The sequence below is a fragment of the Ceratotherium simum genome, chromosome 21 (genome assembly GCF_057802395.1).
Source record: "Ceratotherium simum simum isolate JZ-2026a chromosome 21, ASM5780239v1, whole genome shotgun sequence".
In the NCBI taxonomy this organism is placed as follows: domain Eukaryota; kingdom Metazoa; phylum Chordata; class Mammalia; order Perissodactyla; family Rhinocerotidae; genus Ceratotherium; species Ceratotherium simum.
In genome coordinates, this window is record NC_141920.1 from 27,409,720 (window position 1) to 27,430,584 (window position 20,865).

The window sequence follows — 20,865 nt, forward strand, 5'->3', positions numbered from 1 at the left end:
TATTTTCAAGGAGAATGTATTTGTGTGTTGCACACATAAGTAAACATTGATGTGAAGAAACAGGTTTGGGAACCACTGGGAAGTACATCATTTTGAGGAGACTCACAAAGCCCATTGCAAAGGTTCATAAAGCCTGGAGGAGTCCTACAAGGAAGAAGCCTGTTGTGCCCAATGTTTCTCAAGCTGATTTGACCTTGGAACCCTTACTAACTTACCTCTAAACTAATGCCGTGGAGGAGGGGAACAATGAATGGTTGATAATAGCATCCCTTATATCTGATGCTCAGAGAGGACAACCAAAAACTAATGGGAGAAAACTCTTTGCCTCCCACTGAGGACAAGCTAGAGGGTCTCAGAGAACTGAGAACCTGGAGCTCTAGCCACAGAAAGAGCCCGGGGTCATGCAGGTTAGGAGAGAAGCAGACCTGGGAGTGACTTAGGGTTTAGGACATCAGCTAGGATGTCACCAGTGTGAGAAGTTCACGTAATCTCAGGCTGTATTAGTAGAGGTTGAGTGTCAGAAGGAGGGAGGTGACTATTCCACTATTCTCCCATTCCCAGAATTGCAGATGCATGTTCTAGGCATCATGCCTGGAGAAGGGCAAGCAGGATGGAGAGAGGTCAGGAATCCCTGTCCTGTGAAAGATAATTTGGCAGGAAGGGGTGGGTCAGGATAAGATCTTTGCCTTCAATCTCTAAAGGCTGTCCTGGGGCAAAGGGAGTGGGTGTTTTTGGGGCAGGGCTGAGGAGCAGGCTTGGCATCAAGGAGTGAGGGTTATGGGGTAACAGGCCTCCCTTCAATAATTTTATTTATTTATTTATTTATTTATTTATTTACCCCAAAGCCCCTCTGGCATGGCCAGAGAAGCGGTGCATCCGTGCGCGCCCAGGATCCGAACAGCAGCGGAGCACACACACTTAACCACTAAGCCACGGGACCGGCCAACAGGCCTCCCTTCAATACAGGGAAGAACTTTCTAAGGCGCTACCCCAGGAAGGAGAGCACCCCTGCCTCTGGAGGCAGCAAGTGAGGCTGTGCTTCCTGGACAACCTCAGAGGAGGGGATGGACTAAAGGACCCCAGAGTAGAGAGAGCACCAGCCTCAAGAAAGACCTGGCTCGGGCCGGCCCGGTGGTGCAGCGGTTAAGTGCGCGCGCTCTGCTTCGCTGGCCCGGGGTTTGCAGGTTCAGATCCCCAGCGTGCACTGATGCACCGCTTGTCAAGCCATGCTGTGGTGGCATCCCATATAAAGTAGAGGAAGATGGGCATAGATGTTAGCCCAGGGCCAGTCTTCCTCAGCAAAAAGGAGGGGGATTGGCAACAGATGTTAGCTCAGGGCTAATCTTCCTCACAAAAAAAAAAAAAAAAAGACAGACAGACCTGGCTCTACCTACCACCCCCAGCTCTGTGACCGGGGGAGCCGGTGACTCTTCGAGCCTTAGTCGCCCTGGCTGTAAAGTGACATAACTCCTGCCTCCCAGCTTTTGGAGGATTAATGATGTGGAAATCCCTCACTCCAGTGCCTGGAACACAGCAGGGGTTCCAAGATGGTAACATTATTCCAGCTGTTACTGCTGCCCTTAGTACTGTCCTCACCATCGTTACCACCACTATTACTGCTGGTACCGCTCTCCTGGCTACCACTGTCACGACTACCATCGCTCATGGTGCTCTCCCGTGGCAACTTCTGCTGGCATTACTACTGCCGCAGCTGTACCACCACCATTACCACCACTACTACCGCGCCTGTCCCTAGCATCGGCTTCTGCCTCTGTTACTCTTGCTCCCCCAGCCGGTACTTTGGAAGCTGCACTGCCCCTTCCTAACCATGTGACCTTCAGCAAGTTATTTACTCTCTTGTGTCTCATCTGTAAAATGGGTATGCTAATAAAAATTTCGAGCTCTGATAGGATTATCATGAGGAGTAAAGGTGTTAACGGCCATAAGGCGCTCAGGCTGGTGCTGGGCTCCTCGTAAGCTGCGTATGAGCATAAGATGAGTAAGTGAGCACCTCTGCCAGTATCGCCACTCCCCTTATTGACTACTGCTGCTGCCCTTGTACTCCCACTGGTACTGTGGTTACTATCCTTGTATGGTTGTTCCTACAGTTATCGCTATCATGCTGACACTGTCACTACTGTTGTACCTCAGCTGCTGCTGTTACTAGTCTGGTCACTCGTTACTCAGCACTGCTCACGCTACTGCCCAGCTGGAGGCCTGCATGCTCACTGGGACCTGGAGACTGATGGGCCAAGGCCTGGGCGGCAGGACAGGGAGAAGTGACGGCCTTGTCCTGGGTGCTCTGTGCAGACGGATCCTGGAGAGTTAGGGTGCTGCTGGTGACTGGTCAGCTCCATTTCACCCCAAACACACCCTGCTCACCCTTGGGGAACAGAAGCTGTTAGGGCCATTTGGGGGAGCATGGGGCAGCCCCCCAGGCCGCCGGACCCCCCTTTTCCCCCACTCACCCGCTTGCCCTGGGATGTGGGATCCGGCACGTACACAGGGCTGTGCAGGTTGGCACTGGGCTCGGTCTTTGAGACCTTGCCTCTGTCCCGGAGGAACTTGGACTTCACGCACCCCATCCTGTGGCAGAGAGAAGGGAGGTGAGCCCGGCTTGCCCTGAGCCCCATGCAGGGGAGTCCCTGAGGCTGGGTTCCAGGCTCCCTGCCCCAGGCTGGCTCCTTCTTGCCCTCCCCGTATCTCCCCCTGCCAGCCCCACTCACCCCACCCACCACCTCTGGGCTTCCCCACGTCCACGTCTACCATGCGCCCACACAGAGCTGACAAGTTGACTCGGTCATGGTGCCAGGGACCTCTGCGATGGGGGGTTTATTCAGAGAATAAATCATGAGGATCGTGGAAACTCAACAGGTAGCACCGCGGAGCAGAGCAGGTGGTGGGCGCAGCCGGCTCTCGGGTCAGAAAGCCTGAGCCGACGCTTGGCCCCCCACCCCACCGGCATCTCACGTACCACCCCCCTGCTCCCAGCCTCAGTTCCTCCTCAGCAAAGTAGGGATAATAACACGACCGACTCGCAGGGCAACGGAAGGGTGAGAAAGCATGGGGGCGGGGAAGTGCTACTCAGCACAGCGTCAGCCTCAGAGAAACAGTCAAGTAAAACTCTACTATTATTACATAATAAATTACCATTTTGTATTAAATGACAAGGATGAGGTCACATAATGTGGCTCAAACAATAGCCGAATCGTCAAGGCACTGTATTCTTCGTATCATTTTATAGTCTCCTTATAACAGCTTCCTCCCTCCCTCCCTCATCTCCCCCTCCTCCCTCTCTGCCTTCCTCTGTCTTTTTCTTTCTTTCTTTTTTCCTTCTCTCCTTTCTCGCATAGATTTATTCATTCATTCATTCATTCATTTACTCAGCAAACATTTATTGAGCACTTTTCCAAACCATGAATAAGACAAGCAAGTTCACGCCCTTAGGGAGCTCATGCTGGAGACGAATGGGAGACACAGACAATAAACAGGCAAACAAATCCACAACAGGATAAATTTAGTTAGTGAAGTGTGAGGATGATAAAAGAGGACACGATGGGGAATAACTGTGCAGGGCCCCTTTAGACAGGGTGGTTGAGGAAGGCCTCTCTGAGGAGGTGATGTTGGACCTGGGGCCTGAATGACACAAACGAGTCAGTCATGTAACACTCTGAGGGAACAATGTTCCAGGCAGAGGGAACAGCAAGTGCAAAGGCCCTGAGGCTGGAATGTGCTTGGAGAGAAGGAGGCACTGAAAGTAGGCCAGTGGGGAATTCGGATTTGATTCTAAGGATGATGGAAAACCATGGAAGGTTTTAGGCAGGAGAATGACGGGATTCAGTTTGCACTTGAAACAAACCCACTGGCTGCTGAGTGGATTATGACTGTAGGGAGTCTGTAGGGAGTGACTGCAGGGAGCAGGGCAGGGAACCCTGTCCACTGCAGGAGTCCACTGCAGTTGTCCGGGCATGAGATGATGGTGGCATGGCATGGGGTGGTGACTATCAAAGAAGTAAGAAGTGGACAGATTCAGGGGACATTTTGGAAGTAGAGCTCACAGACTTTGCTGATGGATTAATCAAATTTAAAGACACTTAAAACACATTTACCTGATAAGAGTCAAAACTTAATTGTAAAAGCCACAGAAATATTTCATTTCTTTTCTCAAAACGCACACATGTATTTGCTGAGAAGACAGGCTGTGAGCCGCCACATAAGGAAGTGATTGTTTTCCTCATTCTGCACAATTGCAATTTTCTTTTAAAGCATTAGAACTCAGTTATGCTTATCTTGTTAAACACGTATTTGTGGTTTGAGGGAAAAAAATCCCAAATTCCTAGGCTTAGGGGAGTTACTTTAAAAAAAAAAGATTCTTTTTACTTACAAGGATGTTTTTGTCTGTCCTAGTGGGAATTGGGAACAATTTACCTCCTCAAGACTGAAGCGGTGTCTGCCTTTTTGCCTTTTGTGAATAAAGTAAGGAACCAATTCAGACTCCTGGAGTGCTGGATCATTAATTTGAAAAATCATTGCAATTAACCACTGCTTTTTAATGAACTTGTATGCGTTTTAAAACAGAAACCCACACCTTTCTGATTTGTGATAAATATGTATTACACTTCCGGGAAATAAAACAGCATATGTGTGGTTTTGTATGACATATAATTATATTACATTTCATATAGTTTGATCAACGTAAGGGTGTTCTGGGAAGAGCACCACTGTGTGATATAAGGCCACTTTCTCCACCTCTCTGAGCACATATTAAAGCATCATTTACATGATCAATGTCCATATTCAAGATGGCCACAGAGTTCAGAGGGTCTCCCAAGGCCTTGTTTTCGTTCAGGATCCAAGGCCACCTCTGAAAAAGGATGGTGGGGTTCTACCTCACAGGGTGGTCGTGAGCACCTAGTGAGTTAATAAACGTAAGGTGCCCAGCACACAGAAGTGCTCCAGAAACGTTAACCATCACCGTTTCTGTTTACCAGCTAACGTGGCATTGCCCTGGAGCATAAAGCAAGCAGTTTGCAATTCCTTTAGCCCGCAAGCTTAGAGATACTGCAACATTTGGGAAGTTAACTTTTTAAAATAGGAATTCCCATTAGCTCAATTTTTGCACAATAAAGTGTGGTTTTTCAAAGTGATATACCGGGGGGAGTCAAATTTACATAAAATGTGATTATCCTCCTAAACCAAGAGAACTGTTCTGCTGCCTGGTGTGGAGGGGGCCTCAGAAATGCTCATCTTCATGATCGCTAGACTTAGAAATGTAACGTGAGCCGTGTACATAATTTAAAATTTCCTACAGCCATATTTTTCAAAGTGAAAAGAAACAAATGAATTCATTTTAAGATATATTTACTTTTCCCAGTACATCAAAATTATTATTAATATGTAATCAATATAAAAATTATCAAAGAGATACTTTACATTCTATTTTTTCATACTAAGTCTTTAAATCCCAGTGTAACCGCGGGCCCTCCAGGACCAGTTCTACTGACCCCATCTTATCAACAGAGTAATTAAGAAATGGTCTTTCAGGGCCGGCCCTGTGGCTTGGTGGTTAAGTGCGCGCGCTGCAATGCTGGTGGCCCGGGTTCGGATCCCGGGTGCGCATCGAAGCGCCACTTCTCCGTCCATCCTGAGGCCGAGTCCCACATACAGCAACTAGAAGGATGTGCAGCTATGACATACAACTATCTACTGGGGCTTTGGGGGGAAAAATAAAATAAATAAAATCTTTAGAACTCTGAAGACTGATAAGAACATGGAAAAATCTTAAAAAAAAAAAAAAAAAAAAAGAAATGGTCTTTCAGGGCCGGCCCCATGGCTTAGCGGTTAAGTGCGCGCGCTCCGCTGCTGACAGCCCGGGTTCAGATCCTGGGCGCGCACCGACGCACCGCTTCTCCGGCCATACTGAGGCCGTGTCCCACATACAGCAACTAGAAGGATGTGCAGCTATGACATACAACTATCTACTGGGGTTTTGGGGGAAAAAAAATAAAATCATAAGGTTTCATAGGTGGAGTAAAATAAAACTGTAGATCAAACGAAAGGAGAATGAGTATTTAAAAAAAAAAAGAAAAAAAAAGAAATGGTCTTTCAGAAAATTTGCAAAGTCACGTAGCCAGAGCATGTGCAGAAGAATTCTTGACCTGAAATGACTGCAGAACCAAAGATTCTCCTCCCCATGGAATCAAAGGACTGGGACATGACTGGGACTTAAAAGTCAGACTCTCACCAGAAGCGAGGGGTCCATCATTCAGGAAGACCCAGTGTTAAAATTCCTTCCCCACCTTACCATAAAAGTTTAGGATCTCATCATAAATGTTTAGAACCTTACCATAAATGTTTGAAACCCACCAATCAAATCCTGTTCTGTCAGTGTTTCCGTGTGCCAGCCTGTTCTCCCTAACCTCTTAAATTTCACCCCATATCCCGACTCGGGGAGACAGATCTGAGGGCACACAGCCGCTGTCTCTCTGCAGCTCGATCTCACAGAACAAAGCTGAATTCTCTTCCCAAACACTGATGCCGTAATTTATTGGCTCGTTTACACGCATCGGGTAGGAGAACCCCATTTTTGTGTGGTAACACCAGTGTGTATTTTACATGTACAGCACATCTCAGCTAGGACTCGCCATGTTTCAGCTGCTCAATAGCCGTGTGTGGCTCAAAGCTACTGCATTCAACAGTGCAGATACAGAACATTTCCATCACTGCAGCATAGCAGAGGCTGGTCTTGCTCATGTCTGTGTCCCCCAGCACCTAGTTCAGCGCCTGCCTGGCACACAGTAGGAGCATAATGCACGGTTAGTAAATAAATCCATGCCCAGAGCCCATGCTCTGTGTAGTCAGTCCAAAGGGAAAGCATCAGGACGTGGTCCCTGCTCGGGGGACTGACTTGAGAAGGGAAGACTGGACAGAGAGAATTACATTCCAAAGCTACGTACAAAGAAGCTGTTAAGGATTGGCAAAGACGGTCAGAGCAATGCGAAGATTGCTAAGATACTAATCGAGAGAAAAAAGCAAACTGTGAAACATATCTAATATCAAGCCGTTTTCGTAAAATGAACATATATCCGGGTTCTGCCACTAATATGTGTATGTTAGTGTGTTCATAGAAAAAGCAACCTGTTTATAGAAATTGAGCAACAGGATAATGAGTTGGGTTTTGAAGAATGGAGAGGATTTGAATATAGATTTGGGGAAAGTCAAGAATGTTCCAAAGAGGCACTGACTTCCACACATGATTTGAGGGAGTTTATACTATTAAACCATATGCAGAGCACTTCAAGGCTCACAAAGGGTTATGCTAACCATTTAGAAAGGAAAGATTATTGAACCAGAGCCCAGGGTGTGACCACTACTGCCATTGGGTACTATATTTACTGCCATTGGGAATCTCTGAGCTTCCTAGTGGCCAAGATAAAAATGGGAACTTGTACACTGTCACCATAAAATTCCAGGAAGCATGGCAATTTGTTGGTAGAAACAAATTTTTTTTGAGCACTAAATTCAAAAGAGGATTTATTACTTGGATCCTCATATGAAGGTCACTGAAGAACAGAATGGACAGTTTCTCCGACTGTGATTTGGCAGCAGAGTCTGCAACATGTTGATGAGCAGCTTCCAAATAGACAGTGCTGATGTTTGGATGGGTTTGGGAACCACGGGATGGGGTTGAGGGGGGAAAGGATGAGGGAAGAGGTTTACACGGCCCAGGGCTTCTCTGGAGGGTGGGGACTGCAGATGCCCTGTGACAGAGTGGCTGGAAGTGAGTTTAGAAATGTAACAGGGTGCCTGGCTACTCAGAGCATGGCCAGCGTGAGGACCAGCACCATCATCACAGGGAGCTGTCAGAAGTGCAGCATCTCAGGTCCCACGTCCCAAGTCAGAACGCGCATTTTAACAAGGCCCGGGTGATTCGTGTGATCATTCTGGTTGAGAAGCACTGGCGTAGTGAACAGTTTGGCTTTGGCTTCCTCAGCAACCATCCCTCCTCTGATAACCGTGCCTGGACTTTCCCTTGGGAAACCAGCCTTCTCCCACTCGTGCATGGTGCTTCAGGGGCCTAACTCTCCCCTTGCCTTCAGGGATCGACAACCTCACACCGGCCTGGCCAGTCAGAGAATTCCATGTCCCCCTGGCATCCAACAGTGGTTGCTGTGCCTATTGTCATGTATGTGATCCTAGCTGAGGCAATCACAGTCTGCTCTGGGATTTTGCTGGAAAAATTAGGAAAAAGGCACTCCCTTTCTATAAGGGTTGTTGAGATGTGGGAACCTGTAGCTCTTGGGAGCCACCTTAACATTATGAAGGGAGAGGTTGCCTTAGAGTGAAGCCACCACAGAGGACAGCCGAGCTGAGCAACGGAGACACAGTGATTCCTGAAGACATGTTTAAGCACCTGGATCCAGCTATGCCTGAAGCTTTTCAACCTCAGGATTTTTCCAGTTCATGAGCAAATAAATTCTCAATTTTGCCTAAGCCAATTTGAGTTGGATTTCTGCTATTTGCACCCAAATAGTCCTCACTGATTCTTGCATATTCCTGGGCCACACTCTGGATTGAATAAACCAGAGTCTCTGGGGATGAGGCCTGAAATCTGCATTTCTAACAATTCTTCAGGAGATTTTTATGCACACTAAAATTTGAGACCCACAAATTTAGTAGAATGAGGGCCGAACTTGGGGTCAGAATACTTGGGTTTGGATCCCGGTTCTGTCACTGACTGGCTGTGTGACCTTAGGTAAGTCACTTCCCCCCTCTGAGCCTCATTTTCTCCCCTTTAGAATAGGAGGCACTTGCTTCTCAGGCTTGGCCCAAGGTCCTGTGTGACAGGGATATGAAAGGATTTTTAAAACTTCTGAACACGTGTTTCTTGTGTAATATGGTTCAAAACCAGGCTCTGAGAGCAGAAGTGCCCTGCCTGGCCCCAAACTAGCTTAGAACTGCTGACCCCTGCCAAAGACACTTCCTCAGGTCACTGCTGAACTCCTGGAACCTGAAACCCGCCCTTCGCCTCCTCAGTGTCGGCAGGCACTGCGTGGGAGGGAGGTAAGAAAGGTCAGCTTGCTTGCCCTGGCTGCTTCTCACGGTCACCATGCCGGCTGCGGAGGGCTCGGAGACTCCTCCTGGCCTCTCAGAGTCAAGCCCAAGAAGAAGAAGCCAGGGCCCTGCCTGAGCATCCTGCGGAGTGGGCAGGAGATGGTTTTCTGGGAGCTTTTAGGCTCAAGCAGAGGCCTGTGAGGGCTGGGGGTGAGGAGCCCTGGATTCTGGTCCCACCTCTGCCACAAGCTCACTGTGACCTCAGGCAAGTCCCAACCTCTCTCTGGGCCTCAGTTTCTCCAAATAGGAAGTAAGATGTTGGATAACAAGTTCTCCGAAGGAGACAGCTGTAGTTCTTTCCTGCATAGCATCTGCTCCCCCTTCTTCTGACAACAGAAATTTCCTTTGGGAACCACCTCTCCTCCATTCTCAGTTCATGGCTTGGGGTAGACTCAACTTCAACCCCTGGCTGTAGGGGTGGGTCTGTGACCAAGTCTGGCCAATCAGAGAGGCAGTAATGGAATCAGAGATGGGCATGTGACTCAATCCTGGCCAATGAGAGTCATCCATTGGCCTCTGGCTGGAAAAGAGGCTTGCAGTTGCAAAGCAGAGCCAAGAAATGGAGAAATTCAGATTCCCAAGTCCTTGGACCCAGCCCTGCCTGAAGCTGATGTGCTCATGGACTTTCCAATAACCTCCCTCTTCTACTTGAGCCAGTTTGAGTTGGATTTCCGCCCCCTTAAACCTCAAAGAGTCCTCCCCAGTGCAGAGGAAATTCTTACAAGGGATTGTAATTCATGCTCAAGTGTAAATGGCTTACAGCAAAGACTTCCTTGATAGTAGGTTTTGACAGAAGAGAAGTAAAGAAGGTACTAGACCCATTAGAGTAGGTGAGGATGTGTGGACTACAGGCCCCGTGAAGCCAATGGCACTGAAGCCACATCTAGGAAGTGCCTGGCATCAGGCCCTCCATATACAATTGTGGAGTGAATATATTGTGTTCAACCCTCCACAGGCCTGAGCATACTTGGCTGACGTCAGCAGGACCAGAATTAAGAACCCATTGTTCAGATGACGAAATGGAGGCCCATGGCAGACAGGTTCCCCAGGTGGTCAGTGGCAGGTAGAACGAGAACCCACTCTCTTGCCTTTCATCCTCCACTGGGGTCAGCCCCAGAGGCTGCAGTGGGGGAAGGGTAAGGAGGGATGAGGAACCCAAACAGGAAGCTCAGAGAGGCAGGCCGCCGGGGGCCCAGGGCTCAAGACTGTCCAGTTAGAGGAACTTTCCCTTCTCGGAACAGCTCAGCCATGGGGGTGGGGGAAAAGTCTGCCCCCATCAGGAGCCCATTCCCGGAGGAGTTTCCAGGGTTGCAGAGCCCTGCAGCTCCTTCTCTTTGGGTTCCCTGACTGTCTTCTGAATGAACCACCCAAACCCCCAAGTGACTATTGTCCCTAATGGACATTTGGGGGTCACCCCTGACTCCTCATCTCTCCCCTTAACTGACTCTCAGCTTCTTTCTGATCAAAGAACTCAAAACTTGGACTTTGCAAACAGGAAGGGATTAGAGAGAACTTGGTTATATGGTGGGAGCAGCAGCCCCCGAGAGGGCGAATGTCGTGCCTGGTTTACACAACAGCAAGTGGCAGCGACACACTGAAGAGGAACTTGGGCCTCTGGTCATTTGCCTGACCCAGCCAGAGGGTTGGCTCTGAGATGCACGTATTCCAACTACTTGTTCAGGACATGTAGTAAATTCTTAGCATGTTCAATGTGAGCTCTGGGTCACCGGGTCAACTCGGGAATCCAAGGGCAATTTTGAACCTTCTGTGAATAAGCTTCTCTCTAAGGTAGGCAGGGGCAGGGACATCTGGAAAATATAGGATGGGATTTGAAGTCAGAAAGAGCTGGGTTTGAATCCCCATTCTGCCTCTTACATATAAGAGACCTTTTTAAAACATAAGTCAGGTCACATTCCTTCTCTGCTCAAAACTTCCTGGGGCTCCCATCACACTTGGAATAAAAGCCCAAGTCTCCTCTGGGACTGGCAAGGCACCATGATCTGGGCTCCCTCAAACTCATGGTCCTGTCTCCTTCAAGCCCTCCCTTGATTTTTCTATTCCAGCCACACTAGCCTCTTGCTATTCCTCACCTCATCAACCACGCTTCCACCTCAAGGCCATTGCACATGCTGCTTTCTGGAATGTTCTTCACCCAGAAAGCCTCTTTCACTTTACCAGGTCTCTTTGCAGATCTCACTTTCTCAGAGAGGTCTTCCCTCATCACCTTGGCTAATAAAGGAACACCTGCCCCCAATTCCCATCACTTTCTAGCCCTTTCCCAGCTGTATTCTTCATGGCTTTAGCCACCACCTAATGCGGTGGCCGCGAGGATCGGCCTCTCAGATCTCCAACTGCAGAGAGCGGAACTGACCAACGGCCCCAGCTGCCATGCTTTGAAGTCCATCACTGTTGCCATGGCTGCTCCCAGCCAATAACTGAGTGTGGCAGGGACACCGAGGCAGGCCCACGCCAGGGGGACTCTGATGGGCAACTTTGGTTGAGGCTCCTAGACAGCCTTGCCAAGTCTTCCTTAGAACTGCACCACAGTCTAAGACGCTTCTTCTTCCCTTCCCTTCCTTCCCACCTTCCCTCCTTCCCTTCTTCTTCGCTTAGAGTCAGATGTGCCTTCCCATCTGATGGCTCTCCTAGCCTCTCCTAGCTTCTCCCACAGGCATGCCCTCTAATAAATTTCTTGCACATCTCTAAGAATCTGCTTCTCCAAGAACCTGAACTAACCCACTTAATATATTATCTGTGGATTTATCATGTCTCCCCATAGACTGTAAGACATATGAGGGTAAGGATTGTTTTGTACACTGCTGTATCCCAGTTTGGAAAACTAGGACACAGTGGGCGCTCAATAAATTCTTGAATAATTGCATGAAGGCCCTTTAGCTTCCTGAGTGCCCCAGTTTCCCCATTTAAACAATAGTTATGAATGTGTGTGTAAACTGAGCAGGGCGATCCATGTTTGTTCGTCTCTGCTTGGAGAGGAGCACAGTCTTCCCTTGATTGGCGCTGAGTGGGGTCGCCCCCTTCAGATAGGACGTGGTGGCCAGTTTGCCCCAGGGGCAACTCTTCAGTCTCCCCTCCCATTGAACTCCAAGGTCAGCTGCCCCCAATCTGTCGTCCACAAATGGAAACCTCAACAATGCAAGCTCTGATCCTTTCACAGTTACCTTTTTAGAGCTGACAGAGCCCCAGTTTCTTTTCTACTTTGGAGGGTATGCGTTTTGTTTTTAAAATTACCTTTCATCACCTAGCAAAATAGTACATCGTCCTTGTTAAAAATGAAGACATTGCAGGTACACCTAGGTACCCCTGACTCCTCCCTTTGCCTCTCCAGGCAGCCCCTGCCCCTGCATTTACAGACACGTCCACTGAAGCAGATGCTGTCGGCGCCCCACCCTGTCACTCCGCCCTGTACCATTTCAGAACTCTCGCTTGCTGGATTCCAACTGCTGGCACCTGTGCCTCTTTGCCCGAGAGATTTCTCTGTGGCCAGTGGTGCCTGCTCTGCCCGTGAGCTTGGCAAGCAGAAGTGCTAGAGAAATACCATCGCCCCGGGAGCAGCCCTCAACCACTGACTGACAGGAGCAGGTGGATAAGTGTCCCAGCTCCCTCACCTCTCGAGAGAGGCTCCCAGAGCTCCCCGCGGGGATGAGCTCCAGGTACCCAGTGTGGTGACTGGCTTGCTAACACACCTCTGCTGGCTGCCTTCTCTTCTCTCTCTCCCTTCCCCACTGCTCTACCAGGGTTTTCTGGGATCAGCTCCCAAAAAAACTAAATGGTAAACGCATTTGAAATCTTTCTAGCGTCTGCTTCTGGGGAAACTCAAGCTAAGACATATATACCCATAAAAAATATGGACAATTGTTTTGTGTGTGTTAACATCAAAGGGATTGTACCGCATGGCTCGTGAGGTAGTAGCCTTCTTATTCCCACTTTTCAGATGAGGAAACTGAGACTTGGAGAGTAAAGGATTTGCCCAGCACATCACAACTTGTCTGAGGCAGCTCAAACTCGGGTCTCCTGGGCTCCGTCCACTATTCTGCATGTCTCCGGCAGAGATGAGGGACCGACTCCTATTCTCTCGGCTGCACCTATGTCTCCTGGGCCAAAGGATTGCAGGGTGGTGGTGGGAGCTTGGGCGGGTGTCTTAGGGCAGAATTAGGAATGCAAGCCCCAGTGCAGGGCCATCCAGAGGGCGCAGAGACAGGCAGAGTGCAGCATGTCTGGCCACAGACACTGGCCAAGAACAAGGGCACATTTTACATTCGAGTAAGGGTTTCTTCTGCATCATTACCATGGCTCTGAAAATACATTAAAATTCCCAGTTCTGGGGTGGAGGAAATGGGAGAAATGGGGTGGGGATCAAAGTTTGTTTAGAAAGACAGAGGCTAAGAGGGATTGTACCTCTACCTTGCTGTGTGACTTTGGGAAAGTTACTTACCCTCTCCAGGCCTGACATTCCTTTTCTATAAAAAGGAGGCCTTGTCATGATTGGAGGGCAGGTTTTGAAAACTCAAATGGCTATAGGGGCCCACAGGGTCAGCCACATGTGGAAAGTGGCCCCAGCAAGGGTGGTCCCAACTGGACAGCTCAGGTGCAGTCCACAGGCCAGCCCCTACACAGCTTCACCCATGCTGCCATGAGTGAACAGGAGAGGAGCTTGGGAGATGGAGGCTCTAGACCCAGGGCTGTCAACTCTTCCAATTTTTCAAGAGAAGACAGAACTCCAGATTTATGTGAGCTCTCTTGAGTTTAAATGTTAGCATCTAATTAAAAAGAATCGCTGTGTGGGGCCAACTGTAATACACTTGTATGGTGAAATATCTCAGGCGAGGGAGGGGAGAGGTTGTTCAACATTCGTACAGTGAATATTTTTGAGGCCCTACTATGTGCTAGGTGCCAGGTTTAGAGATACAGGGGTTTACAAGACAGTCATGTCTGTGCCCTCATGGGACTTACTTCTAGAAGAGTTTAAAGTCCAAGCCCTGGCTGGTGACCTGAATGCAGACACCCTTCTCCTCACCCTCCGGGGTAAGGGCCCCCAGAGAGCAGCCTGGTTGAGGGGAGATTAAGATTCATGCCTCACACACACACTAAGATGGCTATAACAATAATAATTTTTTAAAAAGGAAAATCGCAAATATTGGTGAGGATGTGGAGAAACTGGTATGTTGCTGATGGGAATGTAAAATGGTGAGAAACCGTTTGGCCACTCTTCCAAAAATTAACCTTGGAATTACTATATGACACAGCAATTCCACCTCAAGAGAACTGAAAACAGGTGCTCAAACAAATACGTGTACACACATGTTCACAGCAGTCCTATTCACAATAGCCACCCTATTCACGGTGGAAACAACCCAAATTTCCATCTACAGATGAATGGATAAACAAATTGTGGTATAGCCATACAATAAAATACCATTCAGCCATAAAAAGGAATGAAATACTGATACCTGCTACAATGTGGATGAACCTTGAACATATATGTTAAGTGAAAGAAGTCAGACACAAAAGGTCACATATTGTATGATTCCATTTATATGAAATGTCCAAAATAAATTAATCCATAGAGACAGAAAGCAGATTAGTGGTTGCTAAGGGGGAGGGGGAGGGGAGAACGGTGTCTCGTTTCCTTTTGGGGTGACAAAAATCTGTTGGAACTACATAGAGGTGGTGGTTGCAAACATTGTGAATGTACTAAATGTCACCGAATTGTTGTCTTTAAAAGGGTTAATTTTATAATTTTATGTGAATTTAACCTCAAAGAATATTTAAAAAAATTATAAACTCCATAAAAGGGCTTTGCTAGAGTGGTTAAACAAATTGTGGTGCATCTGAACAGTAGAATATTATGCACCCATTAAAAACTCAAGGATGTTTTAAATAACATGCTTACAATGTAATGCTAAGTGAATAAGTAGGATAAAAATTTTATATGCAGCATCTTACTAATTATGTTAAATTAAAAATACACAGAAAAGAAGACTATATAAAAATAAACTAAAATGCTTGTTGTTCAATTTTTTCCATTGTTTGAGTACCTACTAAGTGTCAGGCCCAGTGAACAAGGCGGGTGAAGATCTTTGCCCCCCTGCAGGGGAGAACATGGACCTGGGATGGCGGCCCTGAGTCTAGAGAGAGCTGGGGGTCAGCAGAAGCAGATGCTTCTTTCTTCTCTGCCCTAGACTCCCTGGATGACCCTTCCAGACCTCGGCCCTCCTGTCACACAAAAGGAGAGGGCCACAGGTGCCCCCTCTGGAGAGCCATCCGGCCTCTTGGCGTTTTCCCTAAGAAACACCTGCATACGTGCCCAGGGCCATACATCCAGATGGTCCCAGCAGTACTGTTTGTTGTAGTGAACACCTGGAACAACTTGATGTTCACCAACAGGGGAATGAGAAGTAAGGTACAGTGGTCACCTGCTGGGACAGTCCACAGCAGTTAGAAGAAATGAACTAGACCTCTGTTTCTCATCCTGGCTAGATCCTGACAACTTAACGATAAAAAGGCGGAAGAAAAGGAAATTGCAGAAGAATCTCACAGTTAGATAGCATTTCTGTGGATCTTCAAAATAGAGAAAACAATTCTATGTATTGTTTATGCCTCCATACATATGCAATAAATTAATAGAGGCCCTTGGGACTGGCCCGGTGGCTTAGCGGTTAAGTACGCGTGCTCCGTTACTGGCGGCCCGGGTTCGGATCCCATTCGCGCACCGACGCCCCGCTTCTCGGGCCATGCTGAGGCCGCGTCCCACATACAGCAACTAGAAGGATGTGCAACCATGACGTACAACTATATCCTGGGGGGGCTTTGGGGAAAAAAAGGAGGAGGATTGGCAATAGATGTTAGCTCAGGGCTGATCTCCCTCACAAAAAAAAAAAAAAAAAAAATTAATAGAGGCCCACACTGGAAGGACTGTAATTCCTGACAGTTGCCTCTGTGGAGGGAGAGAAACAGGACTGAAGGAATACAAGGTGGGGAGGCTTCAATTGTATCTGTTCCTCTTAACAATTTTATTTTTAAAAAATCTGAAGCAAACATGACAAAACACTCACATTTGTTAATTCTGGGTGGTGGGTTCGTGAGATATTTAGTTTATTATTCTCTTCACTTTTCTGCGTTTTAACCCCCGACCTCCAAAAAGGAGAGTGAAGAGAAAACCGGGGGTAAGGGAACCGAAATCTATGAGGCCTGGGCGGGACAAAGGTCATACCAGTGGTTCTCAACGTGTGGTCCCTGGGCCAGCAGCATCAGCATCATTTGGGAATGCAAATTCTTGGGGTCCTGTGTCAGACCTGCTGAATCAGAAACTCTGGGGTCAGAGCCCAGAAATTTGTGTTTTAACAAGCTTTCCAGGTGATGCTGATGTACCACTCAAGTTTGAGACCCACTGGGCTAGACCGTAATAGCTATGACAATAGCTAACAGGTATTCAGCATGTATAAGCCAGGCAGTGCTCTAAGAGCTTTCCTTCAGTAGCTCAATCTAACCTTCAGAACAACCCTGAGAGGGAGCCATTATTATTATTATCCCCATCCCACAGCTGTGGAAAGGAGGCACAGAAAGGCCAAATCCCCTGCCCAAGGTCCTACAGGCAGGCTGCTCCCAGAAGCCGCCTTCCTGAACCACTACGCTCAATTTTCTCTCACCTACACTAGCTCACTGCAGCCTTGGAGGAAAGAATTAATAGCCCCATTTGACCAATGAGGAAACTGGAATTCAGAGAGGGAGAGTCACTTGCCCAAGTTCTCACAGAAAGTGATGGGGCAGACATCCTGTGTCTGTTGGGAGGTGTTGGGGTTTGACCTAGACCTGCTGGGGATCCGGCCTCGTGGGGGAGGAGGAGGGAGCGCAGCGAGGGGACCCAGCTGCAGCCCCGCTTGGGTGTGACTCGCACGTCACGCCTCTGACCAGCTGTCCCCTTCCCCACAACCGCTGCCAACCCGCCGTGACGGGTCACCCACCCCCGCCGAGAACCGTAAGGGCCTTCCCCTCCCAGGCTCCGTGAAGCTCCATCCCTTCCTTCTGTTTTTTTTTTTTTTTTTTTTCTTTTGCAGAAGGGGAACCTGGACAGCCCAGAGAAGTGGCGGCTCAGAGCATAAAGTCACACCCTCCGGCTTTCTCAGGTTCCCAGCCCGGCAGTTCTGCTTCTCATCTAGGCACCTTTGCCCCCACCCGCGGTCGGCCCCTCATCCCACCGCCCGTCCGCTTCTCCCCCGACGGTCCCTTCTCCCTTCCCTGCCCCCGCTGCACCCCAGCCAGCCGTGCCCACCACCCCGGCTACCCTAGCAGCCCGAAGACCCCCAGGCCGAGCTCACCGGTCGGTGTCCCCGGTTCCCCCGCCCGCGACACTCACCTGGGTGCCCGCTCCTCCTCCTGCGGGCAGCCCGGATCCTCGCAGCTCGAGCGCCCCCCCAGCTCAGCAGCCCCCGGGGTCCCGGGAAGTCCGTCCGGGAGGAAGATGGACTGACTTTCGAGAAGAAGAGGCCAGGGCTTCCGTGCCGCGCGTCTTCTGGGGCTCTTCTCGCCCTCAGCCGTCCGGGTCCCCTCCCACTGGCCTCAAGGCCTCGCCGGTGCTCTCGGGCTGGAACCAGGGACGCGGTGGCGCCCACGGGCCATCTGGGCGCCTTAGCCGTGCCCGGAACGATGCTAACCCCGCCTCAAGCGTCCTAACCCCGCCTCCGAAGATTCTAACCCCACCCCGGGGATCCTAATCTCCGTCCCCACCTCCCAGGATCCTAATCCCGCTGCCTAAGGATTTTTTTTTTAGGCCCTGCCCTCAAGGAACCTAACCCCGTCCCTCAAGGATAATAACCTCGCCCCCAAGAATTTTAACTTGTCTCCCAAAGATCCTAACCCTATCCCCCTCCTCTGAATATCTTAACACCTCCCCTAATATATTCTAATCCCGCCTCCCAACGCCCTAACCTGGGGCCCAAAGGATTCTAACTGTCCCCCAACCCTGCCCCGGGGATTCTAACCTGCCCTCTGGAGAATGCCGACGCCCGTCCCCTCCTCCCAGGATCCTAGTTCTGCCCCAAAGGATTTTGAATCCCACATCTGAAGGAATTTTAACCTCGCCCACGGGAGGTTTCTAATCCTGCCCTTCAGGATTCTAAACTGGCCAACCGAAGGATCTTGATCCTCCGTTCGGAGGACTCTAACCCAGCCCTCAAAATTTATAACCCTAACGCGGGGCTTCTAATCCCGCTCCTTGGTGATGACAACCTTGTTCCCACAGGACTTTAATCTGCCCCCCAGGATTCTAATTCCGCCGATCCAAAGATTCCAAACCTGCCCTCCACAGGTTCTAACCCCCCGCCCGTCTGAGGATCCTAACCCCACCATCGTCACTCTCACAGGATTCTAACTGTCCCCTCAAGCCTTCCGATGAGTTTCCCCCACCATTCCAGTCCCCTCCTTCCAGCCCGGCCCCTCCCCCGCGCCGCGTCCCAAGCCTTCGGGCCCTTCTGTGGTCAGCGGTTTCCGCTCCACAGGCCCCTCGCTAGTCAAACGCCATGCAAAGTTCCTCGCCCGCAGGAACCGCCCGGGCTCATTACTGGCCGGTTTCCGGGCAGCTCAGAGGACTCAGAAAATTGAGGGGGCGGGAAGTCAGGCTGGAGGGCGGCTGGAGGCCTTGGATGAGTGAGATGAGATGTGCCCAGGTCCAGGCAAGGGCAGAGCACATCTACTCCAGGAAAAGAACAGGAACTGTCACCCTAAATTCTGCCAAACACCCCCGCAAAATGTACAGGAATCCTGCTGGGTCTCTGTGTTCCCACTGCTACAAGCCGGTTCAGGCTACCCACCTCTCGTTCATTCATTCAGCAACACTGTGCCTGGCTCTGGGCTATGCAGAGCTTCTCAACCTCAGCATTATTGACATTTGGGCCCCATAATTCTTTGTTGTGGGGGGCTGTCCTGTGCACAGTAGGATGATGAACAGCATTCCCAGACTCTATCCACTAGATGCCAGCAGCAACCCCCTTCCCCAGTTGTGACAACCAAAAATGTCCCCAAACATGACCAAATGTCCCCTGGGGGGACAAAACCATGAACGAGAAGGATAACGACCCTGCTCTTATGTTTTGGTATACGCGTGTAAATACGTGTATGCACTTTAAAAAATAATGTTTTACTTGTGTGTTTAATTTACTTGAATGGTACTTACTCAATTTTGTACTTTTTTCCCACTCCATCACTGTTGTTACTATCTATCTAGGCACATTGCTGAAGGTCACTGTCTACATCCTCTGCAGTTTCCTTATCCATTCCCCTAGTCACGGATACCTAGACTACACACAACTTCACACTACCATGTCCTCTTATGCACCTGCGTAAGAAGTTTATCAAGACTTGCTTTGCCAAGAATTAGAGATGCTTGCAGAACGGCGCTGCCCCAATTCCTCTCCCACCATTTTCCCGTATCTTGACCAATCCTTGGTATCATCCACTTGTCTTAATTTGAGTTCTTGAGAAGCAGACCCCAGACACAGATTCAGCTGAAAGTAGGTTATTTGGGAGATGCAGACAACACAGGTAGGGCAGTGGGTGAATGAGACAGGGAGGGGAAAGAAGCCAATGAAGAGAGCATTATCAAGCAAGTTCCAACTGTCAACTCCTGGAGCTCAGTCCTTCTGCGGAGGGAACTCTGGAGACAGCATACTATACCCATTTCAGAGTTATCCCACCTGAGAGATGAGGGAGCTGGGACATTTATACACCAACTCCTGTCAGACGGTGGACGAGGGGTGTTCTCGGGAGTATTAATCCTCCAGCACTTCTGGCCTGCCCCATGCATGCCCCAGCCACCAGAAAGAGCATCCAGGAAGAGAGATGTAGGCTCTGGGGACATGAGAGGGTCATCATCAGCATCAGCTACATCCTCTTCCACAAGTTTGCAATTCTGATGGCAAAGGACCACAGGTGGCTGAAACGTTCTCCTGTTAACAGCCAATTTCCCCCCAATTTTTTTCTTGCTATTAAAATAATGCTACAATAAAAACCCTTGTCCATGTTCCAAAGCTCCTATCAACTTGACTGTGGCCTAATTTTATAAATAAACTGCACCATTATAAATATTCAGCTTGATGAGTTTTGGCAAATGTATATACCTGTGTAACCACCATCCTCATCAAAATATAGAACATTTCTATCACTCCAGAAAGTTCACTTATACTTTACGGTAGTCAATTTCTCCACATTGCCTTAGGCAACCACTGATTGGCTTTTTGTCATTATAGATTAGCTTTGTCTTTTCTAGACTTTCACATCAATGCAATCATACAGTATGCTTCTTTTATATCTGTCTTCTTTTACTCACATAGTGCAATGAACAATCTGAAAATAAAGTTAAGAACACAATTTAACTTACAATATCACCAAAAAGAATAAAATACTTGGGGATAAATTTAACGAAAGAAGTGAAAGATATTCTGAAAACTAAAAAACATTCTTGAAAGAAACTTAAGAAGACCTAAATAGTCATCTCATGGGATGGGAAAGACATCTCATGGAAAAAATACCCATTCATGGACTGGAAGACTTAATACTGTTAAGATGACAATACTCTCCAAATTGATCAATATAATCCCTATCAAAACCCCAGATGTCTTTTTTTTTTTCTGTAAAAACAGACAAGTTCATCCTAAAATTCCTATGGAAATGCAAGGAACACAGAACAGCCAAAATAACCTTAAAAAAGTAAAATAAAGTTGGAGGACTCACACTTCC

General features: G+C 48.7%; 1 protein-coding gene across 7 annotated transcripts in view; it reads right to left on the bottom strand.

Moving 5' to 3' along the window:
- HCK (HCK proto-oncogene, Src family tyrosine kinase) overlaps positions 1-20,865 on the bottom strand; it is a 52,098-nt gene that overhangs the window by 26,028 nt on the left and 5,205 nt on the right. For 4 of the 7 annotated variants that reach the window (XR_015555608.1, XR_015555606.1, XR_015555607.1 and 1 more), the window contains exons 1-2: positions 17,489-17,571; positions 2,469-2,586 (exon numbers count right to left, since the gene is read on the bottom strand). Coding sequence is in view for 3 of the 7 variants with exons in the window: in XM_004442488.3 (XP_004442545.1) it covers positions 2,469-2,585 (117 nt within the window). In the remaining 4 variants the exon portion in view is untranslated. Of the gene's footprint in view, positions 1-2,468; positions 2,587-17,488; positions 17,688-20,865 lie in introns of those variants that run through there. The other 3 variants (XM_004442488.3, XM_087445433.1, XM_087445432.1) reach the window with 2 other exon arrangements.